We start from the raw sequence: 25,354 nt of genomic DNA on the forward strand, positions 1-25,354 counted from the left end.
TTGATAAACAAAATGATTTTATAAAGTGAGACATTCTAACATCTTAATGTGGAGGTGAAATAATGCAAAAAATGTTTGCTCTAGTGAATTTAGCTGAATGAGCAAAAAAAAAATATAGCTTCTAAAAAAAAACTAAAAAAAAAATCTTGGCTTTATGTAATTACGTTTCAAAAACACACACTTGTGCAGAAAAAAAAAGCTGGTCATCTAGAGAATACAGACAAATACAATAAGTACATTAACATTATAATATAGACTATAAAACACTCTTTAACATATTTACAACTAACATATTCTTAACAAATGATATGATCTATTTCAACAAAGTACATTACTAGATTTTCACTCAACAAGAGAAAAAAAGTAGTCGTTTACAAAACATTCCGTATAAAACAAGTTTGATTTTAGGGAAAAAATGTTTAATTTTTGTGTTCAACACAAAGTTAAACTGTCTAAAACAGTAATCTGAATATTTGAATTTATTTTTTATATATTCTACCTTCAGCCTGCATCAGATTCTGCCTATATGAAAAATGTAAACCAAGATCTGTGCCAGCACTTCTGTGCCATCTGACATTGGTCTTCACTGTTCCCAGTGCTCACACTGCAGCAATACCATGTGACCTTGACGTCATTTTCGGCAACATTGCCAAGACAAATTTTGCTTGATTCGAAAAAGAAAATGGCTGTAAGTATTTTATTTCTATACCAATATCTTTTGGACATGCACCAGTTTACAGTGAAAAATATAAACTTGCCACAGAATATTGGATCTCCTTTAGTATCTGAGCCATTTTATCAAACACTTTGTATAATCATGGAAGTTGTTTGTATTAGAGCGGATTTCAGTTTATACGAAGTGTTTGTTTGACAAAACTGCTCATATACTGAAGGAGATCAAATATTCTGTGGCAAGTTTATGATTTTCCCAATCGGGCAATATTTGTCTTGGAAATGATGTCGAAAATGACGTCAAGGTCACATGGTATTGCTACACTATATTCAGTCAGTACTAATTCTGACATTTAAGATATTTAACATGGTCATGGTTAACATGGTATCTAGAACAACTCATTACACTTTCCTTGGCAAGACCTGTCCATTCAAATTTAAATTGCAATTTTCTCCATAATTTGGGGTTGAAATTTAAACAAATTTCAAAATTAAATACTTTAAACTTTTCAAAACTATAATCTATTAAAATCTACAAAATTTTTAACAAAACTAAAACACAAAAAATTCATAGTAACCATCGACAAATTCCTGAATTTGTATTGCTTTTCTATTTTTAAACACCTGTTTTTAAAACATAGAATGATGATAAATGATAAATACTTTTTGATACTAATATAACAAACATGCAGCATAAAAAAAAATCTGAATGCACATTAAACATAAACTATGTCCTAAGAAAAAAAATTAAACCACAATATGCAACCATAAAAATCTAGCAGCATTTTGTTAAAATAGATACCTAACGATAACATTCAATTTCCAAAAATCAACAAGTTCTACATCAATCAACAACTGCTACCAGTTCAACACATTCTACCAGTACATATTTCGACGAAATTTGATATTTATCAAGAATCTCCACTTGCATGATTCTGCTTAGATTTTCTGTCTACCAACGGAGTGAACTCCCCCGACGTGTACTCGTCATCGTGGTCTCTAGAAGTATCACACTGCTTTGACACGTTCATATTAACAATCACATCAGCTGCGTTTCTTTGACCACCATTTCTAGTTCTTTCATGATCTGCACTCTCAAGATTTCTATCTAAACTAGAATTTTCACTTTTCGAGTCACTTTTCTCCTTCTTCGATTCTTTAAGCATAATTTCAACTTGCTCCAAGTCACTTTCTGACGTATCGACCGGTTTCTCCGAAGTCGAAAAATTCCAGCCAGAATCTTTACTATCGGTTCTTTTCATCACACCGATGCTACTTTTACTGGAGAAAGAATGATTTAAGTTATCCTCATTCTTTGCATCCTCCAACTTGTTATCACTGGAATGATGGACATCGGCCGGGAACGCGTTTTTCGCGTTGTTACACTGGTTAATTTTGGACAGATGCGTCCATTCCTTAGTGAATGCCTCGTCATCTTTCATGGTATTTTGCTTGGACAGACCCATCATTGTAGCTCGGCGCGCTACGATATATTGCGGGCGTGTGATTCGCAGGAAAAGAAGGCTCTCTGTAGCCTTCAACGTGAAGTCCGGGATGTACTGTTCATGTTTCACGTACATACTGTCTGTGCACGAGGATGGGGACAATACCTTCTCACTAATGTCTGTAAATAAACATTTATCATTAATTATATCATTTGTTTGTGTTCTACTGAGCTGACTAAACAATACATAAGTCATTTAACAGCAGGTATTATAAAGTGGCATTAAACTCATTTTATCAATTATAAGCTGAGATAAAAATTAGTTGTATATTTCAAAAGACTGACTTTTTTAATGGCAAATGAATAATAATTGATAATTACAAATGTTTAAAGAATTAAAATATGAAAACTGCCTAAAATATAAAAAGACTGCCTCACTCTTCTTATAAATTGAACATTTCCGATAACTTCCAAAGGATATTCATAGATATTTATGCGGGTCACAGGTGTTATTGCTATACTCGGGTGACATTTTTTCATAAAATTGAAAAAAATATTTCCATGCTACTGTAAAACTGTATTACAATAGACATTCACCAGTAACAGGGATCAATCAATGCAGAAATTGTACTGCGATCATGAGAAACTCAGTAAGATGCAATTGCTGAGAAATTTCTTAGGTTTAGGGAGTCTGATTAATAGGGACAAGAACTGGAAACTTACAAGTTATCTTTCTTTCCAATATCATAAAATAAAAGATCTCATTTTTTTTTGTTTAATTTTTACTGCTGTAGTGTAATTATTACCTTTTTTCTCAAATTATACTCTATATAAAGTACATTGTAATCAAAATAAGAAAGTAATAAAGAAATACAACAAGTCAACACCAGTGCAGGTTGAGTAATTTAATAAATATAAAGCAGAATATCCCTGCTGAGTTGGTTTTTTTCAGTTGAAATTTATGTCCTACTGAGATAGGGTAATTGTGCACTTAATATAACTACATGTATGATGTTACTCTATAAATGTAATAAATATATCAATAATTCTGCTGTTTCTCATAATTTGATACTTCTGTCACAGAATTTGTCGTTTTCTTAAAATCATTCTGTAAATTATTCACCACATTCTATGAATCAAAGCACAGAAGGTGCTGAATTTGTTTGGGTCTCAGAATGTAAGAAAGGTGCAGGTTGTGAGATTATACACCAATTTGTTTTTGTATAGTGCTACCAATGCTTTTCAGCGTTTTAATTGTAATAAACTAATTGCAACACTGATATTCAATCCAATGTTTATTTGACTTGTAACAATTTGAAAAAAAATGAGTTGCCTTAACTGGGTTTTGAACTCCAGACCTCTCGCTTCCTAAGCGAGCGCGCAAACCCCTCGCCCACGGTGAATTTATATGTTTAACGGCTTGAAGAAAACCATATTATTCTAAATTAGGGTTTGTAACGACGCTGACTGTTGTAAATAATCATGGAGCTTACTATAAGCATGTATATATATAAAGAATGAAAGAATATTAGAAATCTTCGACCATTCGGGAATTATTTTGCTTGAAAATTAATGCGCCTGTCATCGGACCATCTTTACGCAGTGATCTCCCCTGAATTTTTCGGCCGTTAGTGTACATATAAAGGGAAGTAACCGCTTCAAAAAAGCGGACTACTTTCGGCATTTGCAATTAACAGCATTAGAGTCTGAAATTTCACTACCATTATTTGGTATAAATAAAAATCAACTTTTATTGAACTTCGAACATTTCTGTATAACTGTGAATAAATAACCATATTTCTTATCACATTTTAACTGTTAGCCTGCTTGTGACAACTGATACTATTGTACCAATGGGGCCAGACTGCATACCAAGATCAGCCGGCTTATTCTCCTGCCTAATCATGGTCTGCACTGTTCTCTATTTAAACAATACTTATTTTGAAATTTTCCCTAAAAAATGATGGACAGTGTTGTCCAGATAAAAATAGATTGGTCAGTTAACTAATATATTTCAAACATAGCAAAATAAGTCCCTTATGCTTTACTTACTCAAGGCCTTCACTCCATAATAAGAAAATGGTCCACCCTGGAATACCAAATTTTCTCTTCCAATGAATACCTCCACATGGCCTGTAATGAAAAGAGAACACATATAAAAACACCAATCATTTACAGCAGATAACTGACATCTTATTTGAGAAGCTTGGCACTTGCGTTGCTGGAAGTTAAAGTGTTTAGTCCTTGCCACCAATATGTCTGTTTGTTTGTTTGATTGGGTTTTACGTCACACCGACACAGTATAGGTCATATGGCGACATTCCAGCTTTACTGATGAAGGAAGACCTCAGGTGCCCTTCCCTGCATTATTTCAGGCACGAACGGGCACCTGAGTAGAACCACCGACGTTCTGTAAGCTAGTGGAATAGCTTCCTCACATGTCGGGATTCGAACCCATAGCAGTGAGGGGCAAGTGGTGCCACCAATATAGAGCCAGGCACAGATGGGTACCTAAGTAGAACCACTGATGCAGATAATAATTCTATCATTGGTTCTGTTAATCAAAACAAACGCATTATTATTGATGAAGATTTGATGGGCATCTGAGTAGGAACATTTACCTTCTATAAGCTTCAATGTACTTCATAGAGAGCTTTAACACATAAAAAGGAAAATTGTGTACAGAATTTGAACCCACAGCCATAAAGGAATGTTACTTTTATAAATTAGATTTGTTTAAATAAATAGATATAAACATTCAAGTATCTAATTTATTATTTTAACTTGTTCAAATAAAGAAATACTGAATTGTAACAAAATAAATATATTCAAATAACTTTAATTCACATGTACTCAGTGAAATCTTGTACATATTCAAGGGACTTAATCAAGTCAGTCTTAGAATGGTAAATGTGAGCATTACCTCCCTTCTATTCAAAGTAAACCATCTTCTCTAAATATTCAAAAACACCCTAAACAAACCAATATGGAAATATTATTGTTTGAAAACCATTTTAGAAACAAAAATCAAATAAAAGTACCAAATCATGTGTGAAAATAACTTCCTTTTAAATCATAAGTATTGAATGGTTTAATTGCACAAAGTACTTTCAGGAGAATTGAAAAAAACACTTTACAAACTTCAGTGTAAACACATATTTTTTAGAGTTTTTAGTCATTCTTTCATTTTCAATTGAAATAACTGAAAACACACATTCTAAGAAAGCAAAAAGGATTCTGTTTTTCTTTTCAATTTTTGTATCACTGTCACAAAATATTTTACAAAAAGTTTTAGATGTGGGCATAATACAAATGTAGTTAACAAAAGTGGATAATAAAAGTACCATAAGGGTCGAGCAAAAAGTAAACACCCCGATGCAAATTTGTTTGAGCAATAAAAAATAATCTTTCAAACAGAAGAGAGCTATCTGAAATATAATTTACATCAGTAATCCTTATGATACTTTGTGATCCATGGCAGATGTTATTCATATATTAAGTTACATGGCAAAAGTCTAAGCTGTATGTACTAAAATTTTCCACAAGAAGATTTAAATTTGTTTTCCTATATATTACAGCTTATCCATATAAACTTTTGACTTTTGGGCAGGATCAACTTTGACCCAAGGTTTATGATTTACATAATTCTTGTAGAGGAGCACAAGTTGATGCTACAAGCAAAGTATTGTCATGCCTTTAGGTATATAACAATGTAAATGTTGTAAAAATTTTGCACACTGACACAGATGTACTGAAGTCATTTTTTTTCTCTGACCTCTAGATGTAACCATGACCTTTGACCTACTGACCTAGTTCAAGCATGCAACATAATATTGTCATGATGGAGAACAGTAGTATCATATAATACTAAAATCCCTACATGCATATTGGAGATATGCTCTGGACAAAAATAGAAACTGTCAGCTGCCCTGGCTGCCCTAAGCATTTCCGTTTAACTACACATTTATCAAACTACTGACTTTATCAAAACCTATTACACTACAAAATACATGTACATATAAAATGGACTTGTCCTGGCAAGATTATAACTGTCCATTGAAAAATTTAAGGAGATATGTCAAGATGAAAATGCTAAATTTTGTGCAGTCTACAGTACTAGAGCTTGGTCAGACTGTGCAGGTTGGTCTGGCACTATTAGGAATGTCAGTATTGTAAGTTCATAGCATTCAAGATATTTAGTTATTTAGTTTATAATTGGCTGTGGGTTCGAATCCCCACAGGGACTTTGGATTCTTTCATGTGAGGAAGCTATCCAACTAGCTTACAGAACGTCGATGGTTCTACTCAGGTGCTGGTTTGGGCCTGAAATAATGCATGGAAGGACACCTGAGGTCTTCCTCCACCTGTTAAGCTGGAACATCGCCATATGACTTATACTGTGTCGGTGTGATGTTAAACCCAATCAATCAAACAAACAAACAAAGTCACAGTGTGAGAAAAATATGCAGCCCGACTGGGACTTGATTTATCCACTGAGTTTCCAGACTGCATGGCATACACATTACACCCATCTCACCCTCCTCCCTCATTAGTAAACAAATGTATGTCAAAACATAATCGACAAAAGAGTAAAATAATGAGTCAGAGAAAAAGCTGCATTAAATCTGCATATTAATTAAAACAATAATTAAAACATATGCTATTATGTATATCACCATTTTTTATTTAACATCAAAGTTAAAACCAATTAAATATGTAAGGTCTGCTTATGTGTCAAGCATTCTTCATGTGGCAAAATTTATAACTGATTAAATTTTGTTTGTCACATACACACAAAAAAAGTATTCCCAAAAAATCATATTCTACTGACAAAAAGGAATATCTGGTGCCAATAACAATAATAACTAGAGCTATCACTGAAGGTGTTTAGTGACCCCACCAGCAACTTTGACTTTTTGAAAAATAAGTGGTCTGAAGAAAAATTTGAACTCAACCTATAGTAAATGAAGTATCCACGGTGAACAAAGAATTATTTCAATTAATTTCAATCCCAACCAGGATCTTCATATAAACTTGCAATAAACCAGGTTTGATTACATTATCTCATTCTTATCTCTAGTAATTGTCCAGAAACCAATTTTTCTATTTTTAGTAATGGTGACCTTGACCCCAGTTGGTCCAAATGCAATACTAACCAGGGTCTTCATATAAGCTTGCTATACACAAAGTTTGATTACAATATCTCATTTCTTACTCTAGTTTTTGTCCAGAAACCATTTTTCTATTTAAGTAACGGTGACCTTGACCCCAGGGGGTCCAAATGCAATACCAACCGGGGTTTCAACATATGGTTGCTATATACCAAGTTTGATTACAATACCTCTTTCCAAACTTTAGTTTTCAGCCTGAAACCATGATGTGGACCGACCAACAAACTGACTCCTATATACCTCCCTAAACTTCGTTTGTGGGGGTATAACAACAACAAAGTACTCACATGATATCATATCTTAATGCCACAACTGAAGACTATTTTTAAGGATTTAGTGGTCACATACCTTGCAGGACAAGAACAAAGTAGTCCAATGATATCATATCTTAATGCCACAACTGAAGACTATTTTTAAGGATTTAGTGGTCACATACCTTGCAGGACAAGAACAAAGTAATCACATGGTACACCTTCTCTAATGATACAGTTGTTCTCATCATTATTTGGGTTGAGTTCCACCACTATATTCTGTTTGATCAGTTTCCTTAGTACAGTCTCTGATATATACTTGGACAGGAAAGGTTCCACTGCTGAAATTTAAATAATAAATAATGTTAACAGTGATGAATTTGTATTTGTAGTATAATTACCTTTGAAAGGAAGCCAAATAATTAAAGGAAAGCATACATCACTTTTGTGTTGAATAATAAAAGTATTTTAAAATCATGAATGTTAACTATAGTACCAAGCTGAAAGTAAATAGAAATTTAAATATTTCATCATTAATTAAAACCAGTAGTTTTTTTTGGGGTTGAGTTTTATGTTGCACCAATATAGTAATCATACGGCAACTTTCCAGCTTTACTAGTGGAGGAAGACCTCAGGTGCCCTTCTGTTCATGGTTCCAAGCACAACTTGGTACCTGAGTAGAACCACCGACATTTGGTAATTTATCTGGACAGCCATGAAAGAATCCAAAGTCCCTGGCTGGATTCAAACCAACATCCGTGACAGGCAAGTGGTTTAAAGTCAAAGACCTTAACCACTCAGCCATGAACCTCTTCTACAAGAATTTTTTTCTTTATACAGTGTGAATTCTGACAAGAAATAATAGGTTTGTTTTTTTTTAAATTTCATTCAACTTCAACAATTAATAAATATATACTAGCACAGATTAGTAAAAAGTATTTTCAGAACTGCTGCTTACTCCAGGTGATTCATCAATTTATAATCAATCAAGTTAAGAAAGTAAAAAAAACAAGCTTACATAATTCTATTAAGATATTGCTTTTGAAAAAGATTGACTGATATTTATATTTTCTAATTTGCGATAATCATGACTGTTTCATATAAGGCCTGTTACCAATTTAGCAAATTTACTGCATGCAACAAGAATTACAGTAATTGTTGTATGAAACTATCTAAATTCTGATCGATACAAACTGAATTGCTTTGTTCATCACACAAAATTATCAAAGGAGTACATCAATACGTGCATTCGTAACAAACAGTAATCAATTTCAGACACAAGAAATTTCTTCTTTTTTTTATTGAGCATCGTTTCTTAGTTTAAATCAACTATAGTCTATACTGTTTAATAAAGAAGACCTGGATATAGACATTTCTATTTCATTTAAGATCAACTCAAGCAGACAAGGTGTTTTGCTATTAAAAGATGAATTTCAAAATAACTGAACAATTGTATTGGTACATTTTGAGAGGATTTTTTTTTAAAGGAAGAGGACAAGTCCATTCATGTTAAGGGTTAAAAAATGAAAATCTAAAATTACAACAATAATGAGTCTTGTAAGACTGTCTTGTTGGTTTGTTTTAATTGGTTTTATTGGTTTGTTTGGTTTGTTTGGTTTGTTTGGTTTTATTGGTTTGTTTGATTTTGTTTGGTTTTATTAGTTTGTTTGATTTTATTGGTTTGTTTGATTTTATTGGTTCGTTTGGTTTATTGGTTTGTTTGATTTTGTTCGATTTTATTGGTTTGTTTGGTTTTATTGGTTTGTTTGGTTTTATTGGTTTGTTTGGTTTTATGGCACACAATCACAAAATATCTCTTATGGTGCTGAAACAGGAAAGATGAATTTGGCTAATCTTAGGTGTTTCAAACTTCAAAGCAACACCAGGAGTCAAAACCACCTCACCTGCTAGAGCTATGAGATGCATAGACTCTAGTTATTTTAACCCATTAAGTCGCCTCTTATGATCACACAGGGATAAATGGTGGCTGCAATTCTTATGCCTCAACCATTTGTGCAAGCCCTAAAGCCACAAAGGGGCATATGACTGTATAGCTGTCTGCAGGATAAGGTCTTAAATTCTAATAGTTCTACCATATTCACTGCTTGTGAGTATAGATTAGAGAAAAATGCAAAGCACAAAACCTCATTGTTTGTTACACTGACTATGTTTATAACAAAAATGTTCAAGGACTGATTTGAAAAAAAGCTTTAATTTAACACATATCATGTATAAAGTCCTATCATATTCACTTCTTCTGCTCAAAGACAGCTTTGATTAACTGCAGAACCTGGATGCTATTATTAACATAGATTAGCTCGAAAATTTTATCACAAGCCTTCCATATTCACTTCTTGCATTCAAATAAAGATCTGAGAAAATTGCCTTGATCCAAAATATTTAACGTACATTTTTATATCAACTGAGCACAAAGATGTAGTAATTTGAGGAAAAAAGTAACTTGTCTGTGATGTTTTCAGAGAAGACTATAGATTGACTTACATTTGACATTAAATACTGTACAGATAGATGGTTGGCAAAGTCATTGACAGGAAACAACTCTAATGTCCATGTATACAAATAATACAAGCTTTGTATATACAGAGATCTTAGACAAAATAACCTTTACAAGTTTTCATGTGTTATAATCATATTTTTATTGGCAAATTGGCTTAGTAAAGGCTAAATGAGTGAAGATATTGGCTAAATTATAATTGTCTTGAAACAATTGATTGGAGGAACTCATGCAAATTGCTTTGTGGCAGACTTTATTTTGTATTTTTTTAATTTTGAAATGTATGAAGATTTATTATTCATGTGAGCTTTTAAAGTTTAATTTGAAAGTTAAAGCTATCAAGTTTGTTACTTATGTGAGCTTTGAAAGTTAGATTTTTCAGATCTATTAAATCTTCTATGGGGGATTATTGTGACCTTTACAACTGACTTTAACATACTTTAATTATAATAAAAGTTAAAACATGCAAAAAAAGTCATAGACTTTCCTTAGAAAAAAAAATATTTTAGAAACCAAGCAGAAAGATTAATTTTATAACCAGTAAACATTCTGATTTTGAACATATATGATTTTTTTGGGGTGACACCTGGTCAAACTTAACTAACCCCATTTATAATCAAAGCTGATTGCTGACTAGTATCTGGTAAAAATTTGTTTAATTCAATTTGAACATGGTACAGTAGAATGATTTAACTCACTACAGTGTTGAAGCAGTACTTCTCGACACTTCACAAAGTAGAAAATTATCACTTTTTTTATCTAATTCTTACATGTTTCATTCATTATTGTATATAAATTTGTATAAAGACATGAATTACATGTCTTACAGCACATTTCTGCAAGTGAAAAGGCAAGATTTCAGCATATATCATTCTGACAAGGACCTTGTGCAGTATATATCAAAATACTGTATTTAGTGTGTTGCATTTAGTCTAACTGATAGAAGAATACATACATGTAGACAGAAACTGGAAGGCAGCCACCGTTAGTTGAGGTGACAGAATATGTTTGTTGTCATCATCGGGCTGGTTAAACACACTGAAGTCCTGGCGCGGTAACTTCCTAGGGGCTTTCTTGATATTGTCCGCTGAAAATATAGAGAAAAATTCACAAAGTTATAATAGTATTACATACACTGTATACGCAAGCCTCTGATATACAGAATATTACAATTTTTATCCACCCAATCAATAAGCAACATTCTAACATGCTTATTCATACTTTTTCCTTATCAAATATTATTTGTCCTTGGGTGCATTACTATATGATGATGCACAAAATAAGGAAAGGAATGTTAACATAAAATATGACATCACATATGATGTCATATATGACATCAGATATGATGTCAATAAATATATCTGACATTTAAATCAACAAAAATAATTTCATGAAAATTATTTCCTCTGTCAATGTTTTTAATTTTTATCATTTTTTTCATTTTAGCTTATTAGATTAGAAATAGATAACAATGTTTTGTTAGAATTGCCTAGGAACAAAAATGCAGTTTATTGTTCAAACCCTTTGTAATAAATCATTCAGGACTATTTGCCTTTTTGAATATATAAGAAACATCTGACTGTGCATTATTCTACAACAATCCCCTCAAAGTGAACATTTATTTTTAGACAAATGAACCTAGGCCTTCGAACAGTGCTATTTGCAAACTCCAGTGCTTGGTAAAATTGCTGGCCAACCACAGATTTTGGAAATGTTCAACAGTTGTCAAACCAGTGTACATGGCTAAGTTAAATACTTTAATATCACTCAGAAGTACGCTAGCATTTGCCTTATTATCAAATTTCCACTCACTAATCAAAAATTGACAAAGATCACTGATGGATTCTTAAGCTTTTCCACAACAAAGTCTAAGACTTGATCAAATTCTCCAGACATTCATCAGTTAAAGGGGATAGGTATGTGATAATAGTCAGCTACCATTAATTTTATAGGTAAACTTATTATTAACTCTACAATGGAGGCCTACAACATAATAATAACATATGACCTAACTATATGAACTCTCTCTTCTTCATACATATGTAAATTCTTAATGAAATTATCATTTACTTTTATCACATCCAGGAAGAAAAGCAGCGAAATATACCAAAAACCATTAACCAATACATGTAATAAAAAACAAGCCTCAATATTGGCAAAAAATTTCGAGGCCAGAGTAAATAAGTAATGTATATCGTCCCAGAAATTTTATGATGAAGATGTACCCTTGAGACACCAACTCTGGCTGTACTCCAGTCTTAGACAATACGCAGAGTACACTTGGGCAGGCTCTTTATAAATGAGCCGCGCCATGACAAAACCAACGTAATGCGTCTGCGACCAGCATGGATCTAGACCAGACTGCGCATCTGTGCAGTCTGATCAGGATCCATGCTGTTCGCTATCTGTTTCTTTACTTGTTACAGGGTTTGTAAGCGAACAGCATGGATCCTGATCAGACTGCGCGGATGCGCAGGCTGGTCTGGATCCATGCTGGTCGCAAACGCATTACGTTGGTTTTGTCATGACGTGGCTCAAATAATAAATACCCTATTAATTATTGACTTATTACTTCTGACCATTATCATATCCGACAAGATTTGTCAGATTTTATCAAAATGGTTGATCTATGTAAAAGCACATAAAATTATAGTGAGAGCTTATGGTTTCACGTTATTACAACAAACATGTAACATTGTTATTAATCTAATGACAATCGGAGAATATTCAAGATGGTTCCTAAAATGTTTACCAACTTAGAATAATTTTAATCAGTTTTATTTTATTCATATGAGCAAAATAAAAGATTTATTTTTTACACAGTCAAACTTTCATATGGAGACCATTCAGTGCAAATATCTAAGGTGTCTTTATCATTTTTAATTGTCAGGCATTCCCTTCAAACAGAATTATTCAGCATTTCTAAGTACCACTTAATAAATAATATAGAAGCTATGTTTTTCAACCCTTTTTGGAACAGAATCAGGTCAACCATTTTTGGAAAGTTGTGAAATTTGGCCACTAGAAATTCGTTCGGTTCCAGGATCTGTCAAAAGTACAAGGAAAAAGCAATAACCACAAAGCAATATCAGTTTTTGCTTATTTATTATTAATAAGGATTCATTAGTCATTACGTACCCAGTGAGAAGCCAAAAGAAGGTAAATGTTCTCTACCAATTTAACCTAAATTGTATGTCAATGTAAGATAGTGCCTCTGACAGCATAACATGCAAAGGGGAGCAACTATTACTAATGCAAAGAGAGCAACTAGTACTAATGCAAAGGGGGGCAACTACTACTAATGTTTAAGTTTTAGGTATAGTGAGAGGCTGAAAATTGATTTAAAATTAATTCCAGCCCAAAAACAAGCCAAATTGCCATCTTAACACTATGTTTAATGGCAATGGCCTGTACATAAGAGATATGGCTCTTCAAAACACAGGTTTTACTATATCTGTATTATGTCATAGCTGAAATATCTGCTTTTATCTATTATTTACATAATTTAATCCATTAAAAAGCCTTTCGTTATGCATACTTATTAATTGGAAACATTAATAGAATTAATAGATTAATGACAAACATTACTGATCAAAGAAAATAAATACTTTTTGATAAATTGGATTTTTTTTTCTCATCTCCAATGTAAACAAATCATGGAGAGATAGGATGGTGGAGGATTTGACAGATGTAATAAAGTATGGTTGGGTATTTTAGATTCACATAATGACAGAATCTTGGCAAAGATCATCCCAGCCTGGTGTAAACCAATCCATAACTAATTGAGAGAACCCTTCCATTACATTGATTTCTTCTAGTCTATCCGATACAAAACTAAAACAACCTTTAACCATTAAATGAAGGTCAAATTCTGTGATTCATTTACCAGCTTGCAAAGTTTCTATATTCACACATATCCTGACAAGAATTAGTTTAAATTGGCATTTTCATATACGAGTAACATATTACTTGATTAAAAAAACTCTAGGGCATTGATAATGTTGCAATGACATACTGACATCTAACAATATTGTAATCTAATATAACAGCATTTGTTCTAATGAAATATTTAGCACTGATATATATGATTACAGTAACAGTCTCACTATGACACTATAGTAAAGATGAAGAGTGAGTGAAAAATATAAGAAATTATGTCACTATATAAGACTGAACTGGTAACAGAGAAGTTAAGTCCAGTTTATGATTTAAAGAACTTAACCAGGGTTCCCGCTGTTACTCGCCAATGACGCAAAATGAGACAAAATATTAATTCGGGCACATAAAATCTTCAATTGGAATTTTACTGGCGCCAACATAAGATGATATTATCCAACAACTACTACACTTAAAAATCAATAAGCGGCTGCTAAATTACAAAAGCATGCTTAATATTTAACATTTAATAACAAATCTTACATGTTTGTTGTTGCATTTTTGTTGTTGTTATTGTTGTTGTGTATTTGTTAAAATTTCAATTTGGTGAGATGTCACCGACCATGCTAAATATTTTAAATAGACTCCTTCGTCTGTCAATCTTCAGAAAACCATTTCCTAGTATCAGATTTAGGTAAGTGCTGATTTAATGGTGAACAGTGTGGACCACGTTCCCTGGCACAGATGTGCTGGCTCAGATCATGGTCTGCACAGGTCACAAGGGTAAATTTAAGTCATCACTCGCAGACAATGACTTGTCTATGTCTCCAGTATAGAGCTACTGTAAAAGTAATACTCACTAGATATTAAACTGACTTTTACATCTTAATTTTATTGCTGTTGTTTTTAAATATAAAATCCCCCACATCTAAAATGAATGGTTCAAAAATCTAAATGGGAAAAATCCAATTCATACAAATTTACCAAGGTAAGGGCTAAAGGGATTAAAAGTCAATGTAACATCCTAAAATCCAATTCATACAAATTTACCAAGGTAAGGGCTAAAGGGATTAAAAGTCAATGTAACATCCTAAAATCCAATTCATACAAATTTACCAAGGTAAGGGCTAAAGGGATTAAAAGTCAATGTAACATCCTAAAATCCAATTCATACAAATTTACCAAGGTAAGGGCTAAAGGGATTAAAAGTCAATGTAACATCCTAAAATCTAAATGGAAAAAATCCAATTTATACAAATAAGCAAGATCAGGCCGGCTAAAAGAATACAATCAATCTGGAAAAGTCAGGCACATTTGGAACCATAAAAAGAATCATAATTTTCTATTTACAGACTCTATGTATCCTAAAATACATACATAGTGCCAAATATCTGACATGTGGCTAGAAATAAGTCTATAAAATGCTTGTAGAAGCCGATAAAATATAAACATATCTGACAATACTGCCAAAATATTCTGTAATAAATTTGTATGACTCATCATGGAAATAAACATTTATGGTAAAAGTTGTGTTTTATTTAGAAATGTACATATTGTTACGTACATCATCATCATTTCCCGCTATAGATTTTTAAATATAAAATGAATGACAAAATACAGTGAGTATTAAGTGTGGCACTGGTAAGTATGGGATGTCATAAAAAAATTTTATCTGTTAACTGAAAATACATTTGTACAGTTGTATGTTACATTAACTGAATTTCATTAGTTGGTTTTATTTATCAAGCATGATACAAAGATATAAATATCACTGTTAGGTTATTTGTTTTGACACTATGCTAATAGCTGATATTATATCCAAGATCTATGATATGACATAATTGTAAAAGTGGCAATGAAATCTCAAACACTTAGACATCATGTATTACAGCAACATGTTCTTTCAGAAGTGATATCAAGGTGCATGTTAAAGCCGACGTGTGTCACAGTGACATAAAATAGGATCTGATATTGAATTTGATATCAAACTCTAATAAAAACTTACGAAAACAGCTGATGTGTATAATGTAGCTTATACTACATGGAACACTAAAACAGCAAAAGAAATGTGTGTGACATTAATATCAATAATAAGCCAGACATGCTCAATCTGTTAGAGCATTAGACACGTAATTTCTACATTAGGAGCCAACTAAGATTACTACAAACATGCAGTCTTTTGAATGAGACTTTCGAATAGAGGTCCTATGTATGAGTGCTTATACACTTGGCACACTAAAGAACCAGCTGAAGCTACTGGAATTGGGGCATCTTTCTGTATGTAACACTTTCCTCCAAAATCTAAAATGACTAATACTCTTCTGGAGAACTTGTCCATACGGGCAACTGATGGTGAGTATAAATAAATTCAAATAGACACACATACATACAACAGGCCATATTTTGGTGCATTACATGTATAGATATGACACTGCACACTGTAAAATACATGTATAATTTGAGAGGAAAATCTTACATAACATAAAGACAGTTAATATCAGAATAATAATCACGGAAATTAATCAAACAGAAATATTGTGAATATCCGTCTTCCTTAACAAACATTGACACATCATAAAAAGTGCCAAGAATTCAATAAATTTCTCATTCATTTCCTGCTCTGGAAAATACCAAATAAATGTGATGTAATAACGGACAAATATAGCTGTTCATAGAGTTCAATACAAGTGGCAATCCTAAAGATATAAAACTCTATAAGTGGCCATTTCCTATTTCTGTAGTGGTTTTCAAGATTGCCCTAACAATGCACTATACACAAAGGCTGATACTGCCAGAGAGATTCAGGGTACACAATTTCTTTCCCCAATAAATCATTGACATCTTAAAATTTTTTATGAAAGAAGAAAATGTTCACTCTTTTAAATATTGCAAACATCAAAAATTTGAAAATCTAAGCCCCAAATCCTGGAGGATTAATAGGAACTTAGACAATTCCTTAAGAAATCATTCTCACATCCTAGCACTATGAACGACAATATTAAGATAGCAAAATCACAGTTATTCCCACATCCCTGGCATTGTTCAGGATAAGACTGTATCTTTCACTTATTTTGTCAAACTAACAAAACCCACAGCATAATTAATTCACCCATGAAAAAGTATAAAACCAAGCTATACTGTCCTTTTTTAGTTTGAATGATTTAAATATGAAAACAAATAAAACCGAGAAGCCATAATAGTACTGAGGTCTCAGGTCAGACTTTATCAATGTGCGGACTAGCCAAATGGCCTAGGCACATTAGTTGATACTATGAATTTATTTTAGTTTATCAGATTGTGTTGGAAGCCGTAAGCTTATTGAAACACTCTCTAAACCGTTCCTTGAGCCAACAATTAAGTACTGAGCAATGGGTGTAAAGTTTCTTGCTCATGTAAAAACAGGTTACCACAGATTGATGGGGTCTGAGTCTACACGGCCAGCAATACTTAAGATTACTAGTCTGATGCATTAACCACTCCACCATGCCGCCACTTAAGTTGTTTATATAATTATTATCTTCACATCTCTATAAGAGCTGAGAAATAAAAATTTATTTTATTTAGCCCAAGTGGATTTTCAAGTATTGTCTATTTTAAATCTATGATGGACCTTGTTGACTCAATCTCAACTTACTAGTTTATAATATAGAAAAGAAATCATTAATTTTATAAAGAAACATGAGATTTTGCTGACACTGTATAAAGGACTTGTACTGAACATCAACATCATGATACAAAAAAATAACCTGAGGAATTTCCTGTTACAGTAGTAAAATTGAAGGTCATTTTACGCTCAGTTTAAGGTATATCTTCACAGCATTACAATAACCAGGTAAATTAAAGCTATTAATCTAAACAAATAAACATGCAATCTCAAGGTCAAATCCATATTGTGATACACTGTGATACAGTTAACACATATTACTTTTTTACTTACATATTGCAAAACTTAAATATTACAATACTTACTGCAATACATTGACTACTACATGTATTACTACACTAATGCTACAGTTTTTTTAGGAAAAGTTAATAGCTCATTAAACTGTTGATTGTGTGTGTGTGTTTGATTTGTTTACCCTCACCACCACCGGAATTAAACATATAGACCAGCATATACTACATTTATAACTGACTTTTTTTTTAAAAAGGGAGCTAAATATAGTCATTTCTACAGTTATATCTGTACATGTGTCTACGTCTGTGTCATTTGCACTGTAGATATGCTCTGGTATTTACAAAAGTTTCAGTTCCTTGTGAAAGTGAAGGCAACTAGTACTGGTAAACTTCTTGACAGCCTTCCCTGGAATGATGCAGAGGCTTAACTGTGCTCTGGTGAATTAAATGTGGCTTACTGCCATGATCCTGAATGAAAACTACCAACACCGCCACCACTACCATAACACATGTACCACTAACTGTTTATAAAAGTTTTAAACAATAACTAAAGGTGTACATGAAGAAGGTTGCAGCTAACTTGCTTGAAATAATCAAAATAAATAATTGTAGTCATATTTGGCTTTAACAAAAATCTGCCAAGTGAATGATACTGGTAAAACTCTACCTGTATGACTGTGCATAGTACCTTAAAGTGAAGTAACATGCCACTCAAAAGCGTCAGTTTAATTAAGAGATTATGGTCTTCAGCCATGTATGTCATGAATTATTCATCAGGCATGTGTCACAAGAAAGTCATAATTGTGGATTTATTATAAATTAAGTGCTTTTATCTGGCCAACTTTACATACAATGTAAATTACATGTATTTTAAGGCAACTAGTTCAAATTTGAGGTGAAATGTTGCAGACAAGCCTAAATCAATTTTATCAATTCTTCTTGTCACATGTTATACAAATGAAATGAATCTGTTTTACACTGAACTCTTAATTAACGACTGTATATTGGACTGAAAGCAACACATGAAAGATTCAGATAATACATGTATAATGTCCAGATATTGGACAGCCCTAGAGGAATATAACTTAATCCACATGAATTTTGTATCCTTAAAAATGTTAGACAATGCACTGTATTTTTTTTTTGAGCTGATCTTGACAGCAGTCTATACATGTATCTGGAGCTAATTTACTTTTTTCTAAATGTTTTACCACAATTACATTGTATAGTACAGGGCGTTTTTTTCCCTTCTATAGCAGGGGGCGTTAAAGGGCTGCTTCCAAAAAAAAGTTCTTTAAGATAAAATTGCTTTTTTCCCTAAAAATTGAATTTACATCAATTTTTTTCTTCCCTTTTTGTAAATATACCAAACAATTTTCCCTAAAAGTTAAGGGCAAGGTTGCTACCCCAACCTGTGGAAAAAAAGCCCCTTTAGTAACGATACATGTCACAGTATGTATGTTATATTCTGATGGCTGAGTTAAACAAAATGTACTTTTATGGGATTTAGTGCTATAAAGTGCATGAAAACTGCTTCTACAGATAAATACATAAAAAAAATGTAAATTAGATAATCAGCATCACAGTATTCAAAACATATTAGCTTAGTTTTAACAAACTGTTTTTATGCTAAATTTTTTATGTCCACTTCATGGACAAACATGCACTGATATTATATAAGGTAACATACATGTAGTATACATGTAGTTGTGACTCAGGGTTTGGACTCATGATCCCTGGATTGAGAGGCAGACACAATTAGCCACTATAACACTCTCTCCCCTCACATACATGTATATCTTTTATCACATAACTTAAAACTTGTGGAACACACAGAGCTCGTATAAATGTGTTTCATGTTTCAAATTGTTACAGTTTTTATTTCATTTTGATTTTGACAATCATTTTTACAGATAGGGTTAATTTTTAGCTCGACTATTCTATAAGAATAAGTAGAGCTATTGTAGTCACCCGAGCGTCGGCGTCCGCGTCGGCGTAACCACTTATGTTAAAGTTTTTGTAATAGTTTAAATATTTTCAAAGTCCATTGACATATGGCTTTGAAACTTTGCACACTTGTTCACCATCATAACCCCAACCTGTAAACAGGAGGAGGTAACTGTATCAAGCATTTTGACAGAATTATGCCCCTTTTTCGACTTAGAATTTACGTTAAAGTTTTAGTAATAGTTCAAATATTTTCAAAGTCCATTGACCTATGGCTTTTAAACTTTGCACACTTGTTCACCATCATGACCCCAACCTGTAAACAGGAGGAGGTAACTGTATCAAGCATTTTGTTTTACAATCAAGCACTAAGAATAGTCGAGCGTTGCTGTCCTACCGACAGCTCTTGTTGTACATACCATTACCAGTACATGTAAAAAACCAAAAATATAAAAATCAATGTTCCAGTTTATACCTTAAATAAAACACATTTATTTTTGTTTTGATTTACAAATAATATATAAATAATTAAATCAGAACCAATCTTACGTAATTGAGTGACAAAATATTTATAGAAAAATAAAATGAATCAATACTGACAAAAATACTGAATTTCAGCTATTCTTTTCAACAAAGTCAGTTTACCGCAAATACCCCCACTCATATCAAATTATTTTTTTGTACTTGATGACCTTTAAAAGACAAAATAGACATAAAAGCTTGAGTTATTCAGCCTAATATATTTAACAAGTAGTTGCATTGTTTTGAACACGGAACTTTTGCCTATCTGGGACCTTCTAACAAGGGTTAAAATTTTTTAATATTTTTATCATTTATAAAAGAGCCTCTTCTCCTTATTAAGTTTCTTCCAATTAAAGGAAACAGGCATTCACTTAAAGCCCTCTGAAATTTTAACAGTTTTGTCTTGTAACTTACTAACTCAGACGTGTGGAAACACTGAGAATTCAAAACGAAAGTAAGGTTGTTTTTTTTCCAAACAAACAAAAATGATTTGGTTTTTTTCAATCATTGTAAACGAGGTTTCCACTATAAATAACACTTATTTAAGACACAATACCATCAGTGTTGATCACTAGTATTCCCTAAATGATGGTTAAAAATAACCAGGTTTCCTTCCTTGTTTATATATACCTATCATGTGGTATATGACTGATTAATCCATTATTTGGTATCTAAATTGTATAACCTAAAACTAAGTTCATTTCCACTTCAATAAGATATATATAATCTTTTTAGGATATATTTATGGCCCTAATGCATATTTTGGTAGCAAAACAGCTATGTTTCATCAGGAGTGCATCCAAAGGACCCCTCAAAGCTTGCAACCCACACTAAAATTTCCATTCCTTTAGAAGCCTAGTACTGAAAAGTATTTTTTATTAATAACCAGTTTGCCCAAAGTAAGTTTTGATATAAGGACCACTTAAGCTAGTCATATTGCACTCCCAAAATCACAAATATGGGGGTCCATGGACCCGGACTCCAAGAGTGAAACTCCTAGAGACTCCTGTACCAAACAATTTTTCAACAACTGTTAACAATTTTTACATGTGGCCCAACTTCTTGAGTATTCATAAGAAATGTAAATTTACATGTATACTTGATATTTGTATTACAAAATGTATATGACCTTTTGTATATTCAATGTCTGTATTATATAATTATGCAATAAAATATATCAATGCTAAACTAAAATAAAGTTAATGCAAAGGAAACCTTATTTTTGTAACATATAACATTTATATTTCACCTTAAGCTAGCTATATTATGGTCAATTAACAAATTTCAAGGCCAAGCTAGACATCAGTAGCTACAGGGTAAGAAATGGACCTCTATCTACATACATCATCAAAAGTCATCCCAGATACATATACATGTACATGATGATGATCTAGGATATATCATAAATACAGATCAATATTTTTACTTTTAGTGTAGGTAATATTTCATCCATCGACCAGCTTAAAACAAATTCTTATCCTTTTTTCTTAAGAAACATTTCCCCCCTGACAGATGTGCCAATACACGCACAGAACTAATGTCCATAAATGACAGAATTTCTGTAAATCATAAATGGATATCATCATGCAATAAAATAGACAATGTGACAATCCCTGGGAATTAGTTTGAGATCAGGAAAATCCCAAGTTTATTTAGATACAAATGTAGATATAGGTTAGTTTTCTAGGGAAATACATGAAGTTTCTCCTCAACATGAATTGTTTTTTTCCCAAGTATATACCAATTTCTGGCATAAAATGTTCACACAGTGAAACCTTTACAGAGTGGCCTCCCTTTAGGCAGCATTCACCTCTTTACAACAACCACAATAATTATTCCAAAAGTATGACATCACAATAAATTTAACTTCTGTCTCGAACATTTCTCAGCAAAAATTCTGAAGGTGCCTTGCTCTGCTGGGTTTGTAATATATTAAAACAAGAATATAGTTTTTTAGTAGTATATCAGTCATATACTTTTAACATTGTTTTGAAAAAAGGGACATGTTTACATTTTTTTTATAAAAAAACTGGGTAACTATTGCAAATATGTACTAAATACATGTAAATATTGTATCATTAAAATACAGTGATTTTATCATGTGTGCCTAAAATATACACAAATTAATTTGAAATGAAATACTGTTTGTTCAGAATATAAAAAGGTCAATAAATTTGTATAATTGATATTTTTAGAATCTACAAACACCAGTTGGTTAATAACATTAAATAAGTTGCAACTTTGAAATATAATCATAAATATAATCATAACAGTTTCATTCATAAAAGGACATGAGGGAGAGTTTTGACACCCCCCTCTCCCCGCCCCCCCCCAAAAAAAACTTAGTTTTGACAGTCATAAAAAGACATCTGCCTGGTGTTATTATCACAGATACATAAAACAACACCATAACCATTACAGTTATATCAGCCATATTGATTATTACTGTAAAAGATACATGTTAGCTCAGTAAAAGATAAGCTCTGTCTATTATAATATATTTATCTTACTTAGAGTGTCAGTTTCATCAATGATCTCCGACTGAATTATTTCCTCGATTACGTCTTCCAGTGTAACAACACCAAGTGTCTCGTAATACGGATCCCCGTCCCCCTCGTTGTTCACCCGTCGTATAATCGCCATGTGGGAATGACCTATAAAAATATAAACAGAATACAAAATAATTTTTAAAAATTCATTCACCATCTCAAAAAAATTGATAATAATTAAATTAGTATATTAACAAGTCCATGTAAAAAGACAAACTGCATTTTTTGTTCTTGCCTTTAATATGACATGATTTTCAAACAAAACTAAAATGTTTTTCAAAATAAGTCATCATTTTTTTCAGACTATCTCAAAAACAGGTTATAATATTATACATGTTAGTATGATGTTACAATTTACAATATACACAATGCATTTCAAATCTCTTAAAAGAAAGACAAAGTGTCTTATGAAATTCTTCTACTACACTTTTGATCAGGAGCATAAATTTTACATACTATTGTACATGTATGAACCTGTACTTCTAAAGTTTTTTATCCTGACACTTATTTTATTTTTATACATTTGCAAAAAAGCAGTGTAAAAATTGTGTCAATACAGAATAGAGTGCAAAAACCATAGTTTTTGGAATAGGAAAAAATGCCCCCATTCTCTGAAGTTATTTTTATATGGCATGAATTTGATTATCAGACTATCAGTTCAACTCTTCGTGGCATTTCCCTTTTACTCAAGTTATCTTTATAACTGGACTATCATATTAATGACTTTGTACAAAACATAATATTTGTATAATTTTTCTTCCAAAACAACAGCTGCTGTCATGCAGAATAGATAAATTCTATTCAAACTTATAAATTTCTTATTACCTCTGAACAAAGTGTCTAACTCTTATCAATTAATTCTAAGCAATCAATCATTTTAATTGAACCTTTGTCAGAGTCTGTTGTGTATCAATATTTTATAAGTATGTTCTGCAAGCCTGTAACAACTTAGACATCTTTCATTTAAAATAACTCAATAATAAATGTTTATTCAACGCACTTCATATAAACGCATTTCAATAAATCCCTGGAGAAGTAAACATTTCTATAAAATAAATAAGTATATATATTTAAAGCTTTCTGTATGTATGCAACTGTATATTTTATGCATTAAGTGTGTACTAAAATGTTGTATATATATTTTGAGCATCTTTTTGTTTTGATAAAAAGCCTCAATTTTATACTTAGAGCTACATGTCTCCAGACGAGTCAAAATATTTCAATAAAATCAAACTTGAGAAAAATGTACTAAGATGTATCATGTAAGGAAAAGTATAAAGTTTCACGATTCAAGAAATATTCTATATATTATGTGCGATTATTGACTGATTTTTCAGTATTTACATCTATATTTCTACTGCGTTACTAACGCAGTAAAGGCTAATTATGCATATTTTGACCACGTTTTGGTAATTTACGTGGTTTGTAAGTGGCATTGATAATGTGTACATTGCTTCCTTTTAGTTACTTCACTGTATTTATATACACATTCAAATACATTTTCAAATTTTTCATGAAAATTAGCATGAATCTCGAGGCGTGCTGCTTTAAGGCTTTGGACCAGACCTAAGTTGAGATCCTTTAACATTTATACAAGTATTAAGTCAAGGACATAAGGCTGAGCATACCAACTTAATGAATATATATGAAAACACTGTGAACATTTTTTTTTAATTATATACATACTTTCTCCTTTAATGTATATGAATGAACATTGAAATACATGTACCACTAACCAAACATAATTTCCTAAACAGACCAAGATGAGATGTCCAGTTTATCTACGCACCAAAAACAAAGTTTTTTTTGTCAGGAATTTACAGAAAACAAAGTTTTCTTCCTTCTGATAAACTTTTCTGTTGGGACTGGCATTATTCATATTGTTTTATGTAATTAGAATGTCTGGAAATGTTTAAATAGCATATAGATGTGTGCATTTCTATATACATCTATGTTTCCTCAGCATCATTCTATTTAATATTTGATAGTGAACAAGTAATTCAATAACCTAAAGCAAACAAGACAACCGAAAAATTCAAAATCAAAAGGGGGCATAACTCAGAAAATAAAGTTCATGAAGTTTAGAAATGCATTCCAATTTAAAACTGTAAAAAAAGTTTAAAAGAAATGAACTTCAAATTTACCTGAGAAGAAAAAAACGTCAAAAAAGTGGCATAACTTTGCAAAAATGAATTTTATGATTATCTTCCCTTCTGCAATGGTATTATATTTTGATAGTGAACATGAAAATGAATATCAAGTTTGAAGTGAATTATTTTTATAGTTACATGTCCTAAGAAAATGAAACTAACAAACAGATTAATCAGGGCTCAAAAAATAACTTTGCAAAAAATGATTTTAGGATTATCTGCCCTTTTAAAATAGTGTCCTTTCAAGACAATAAACATGTATAATAAGTTTGAAGTGAATACATTTCACAGTATCATAGAAAATAGACCTTAACTTAAAAATTAACCAATGACAATGCTGTCTGACAAGAGTGTCCACAA

The 25,354-nt window shown here is 32.0% G+C and overlaps 1 protein-coding gene across 2 annotated transcripts in view; it reads right to left on the reverse strand.

Moving 5' to 3' along the window:
- Nucleotides 1-1,151: 1,151 nt before the first annotated feature.
- LOC132749222 (metal transporter CNNM4-like) overlaps nucleotides 1,152-25,354 on the reverse strand; it is a 29,329-nt gene continuing 5,126 nt past the window's right edge. Inside the window, exons 2-6 of one of the 2 annotated variants that reach the window (XM_060738938.1) lie at nucleotides 22,806-22,949; nucleotides 11,009-11,140; nucleotides 7,724-7,876; nucleotides 4,169-4,249; nucleotides 1,152-2,296 (exon numbers count right to left, since the gene is read on the reverse strand). In XM_060738938.1, the coding sequence (XP_060594921.1) occupies nucleotides 1,584-2,296; nucleotides 4,169-4,249; nucleotides 7,724-7,876; nucleotides 11,009-11,140; nucleotides 22,806-22,949 (1,223 nt within the window). In that variant the 3' untranslated portion in view covers nucleotides 1,152-1,583. Of the gene's footprint in view, nucleotides 2,297-4,168; nucleotides 4,250-7,723; nucleotides 7,880-11,008; nucleotides 11,141-22,805; nucleotides 22,950-25,354 lie in introns of both variants that reach the window. The other variant, XM_060738937.1, reaches the window with a different exon arrangement.

The sequence above is a fragment of the Ruditapes philippinarum genome, unplaced genomic scaffold, assembly GCF_026571515.1.
Source record: "Ruditapes philippinarum isolate M1 unplaced genomic scaffold, ASM2657151v2 ctg891_1_1_1_1, whole genome shotgun sequence".
Lineage (NCBI taxonomy): Eukaryota > Metazoa > Mollusca > Bivalvia > Venerida > Veneridae > Ruditapes > Ruditapes philippinarum.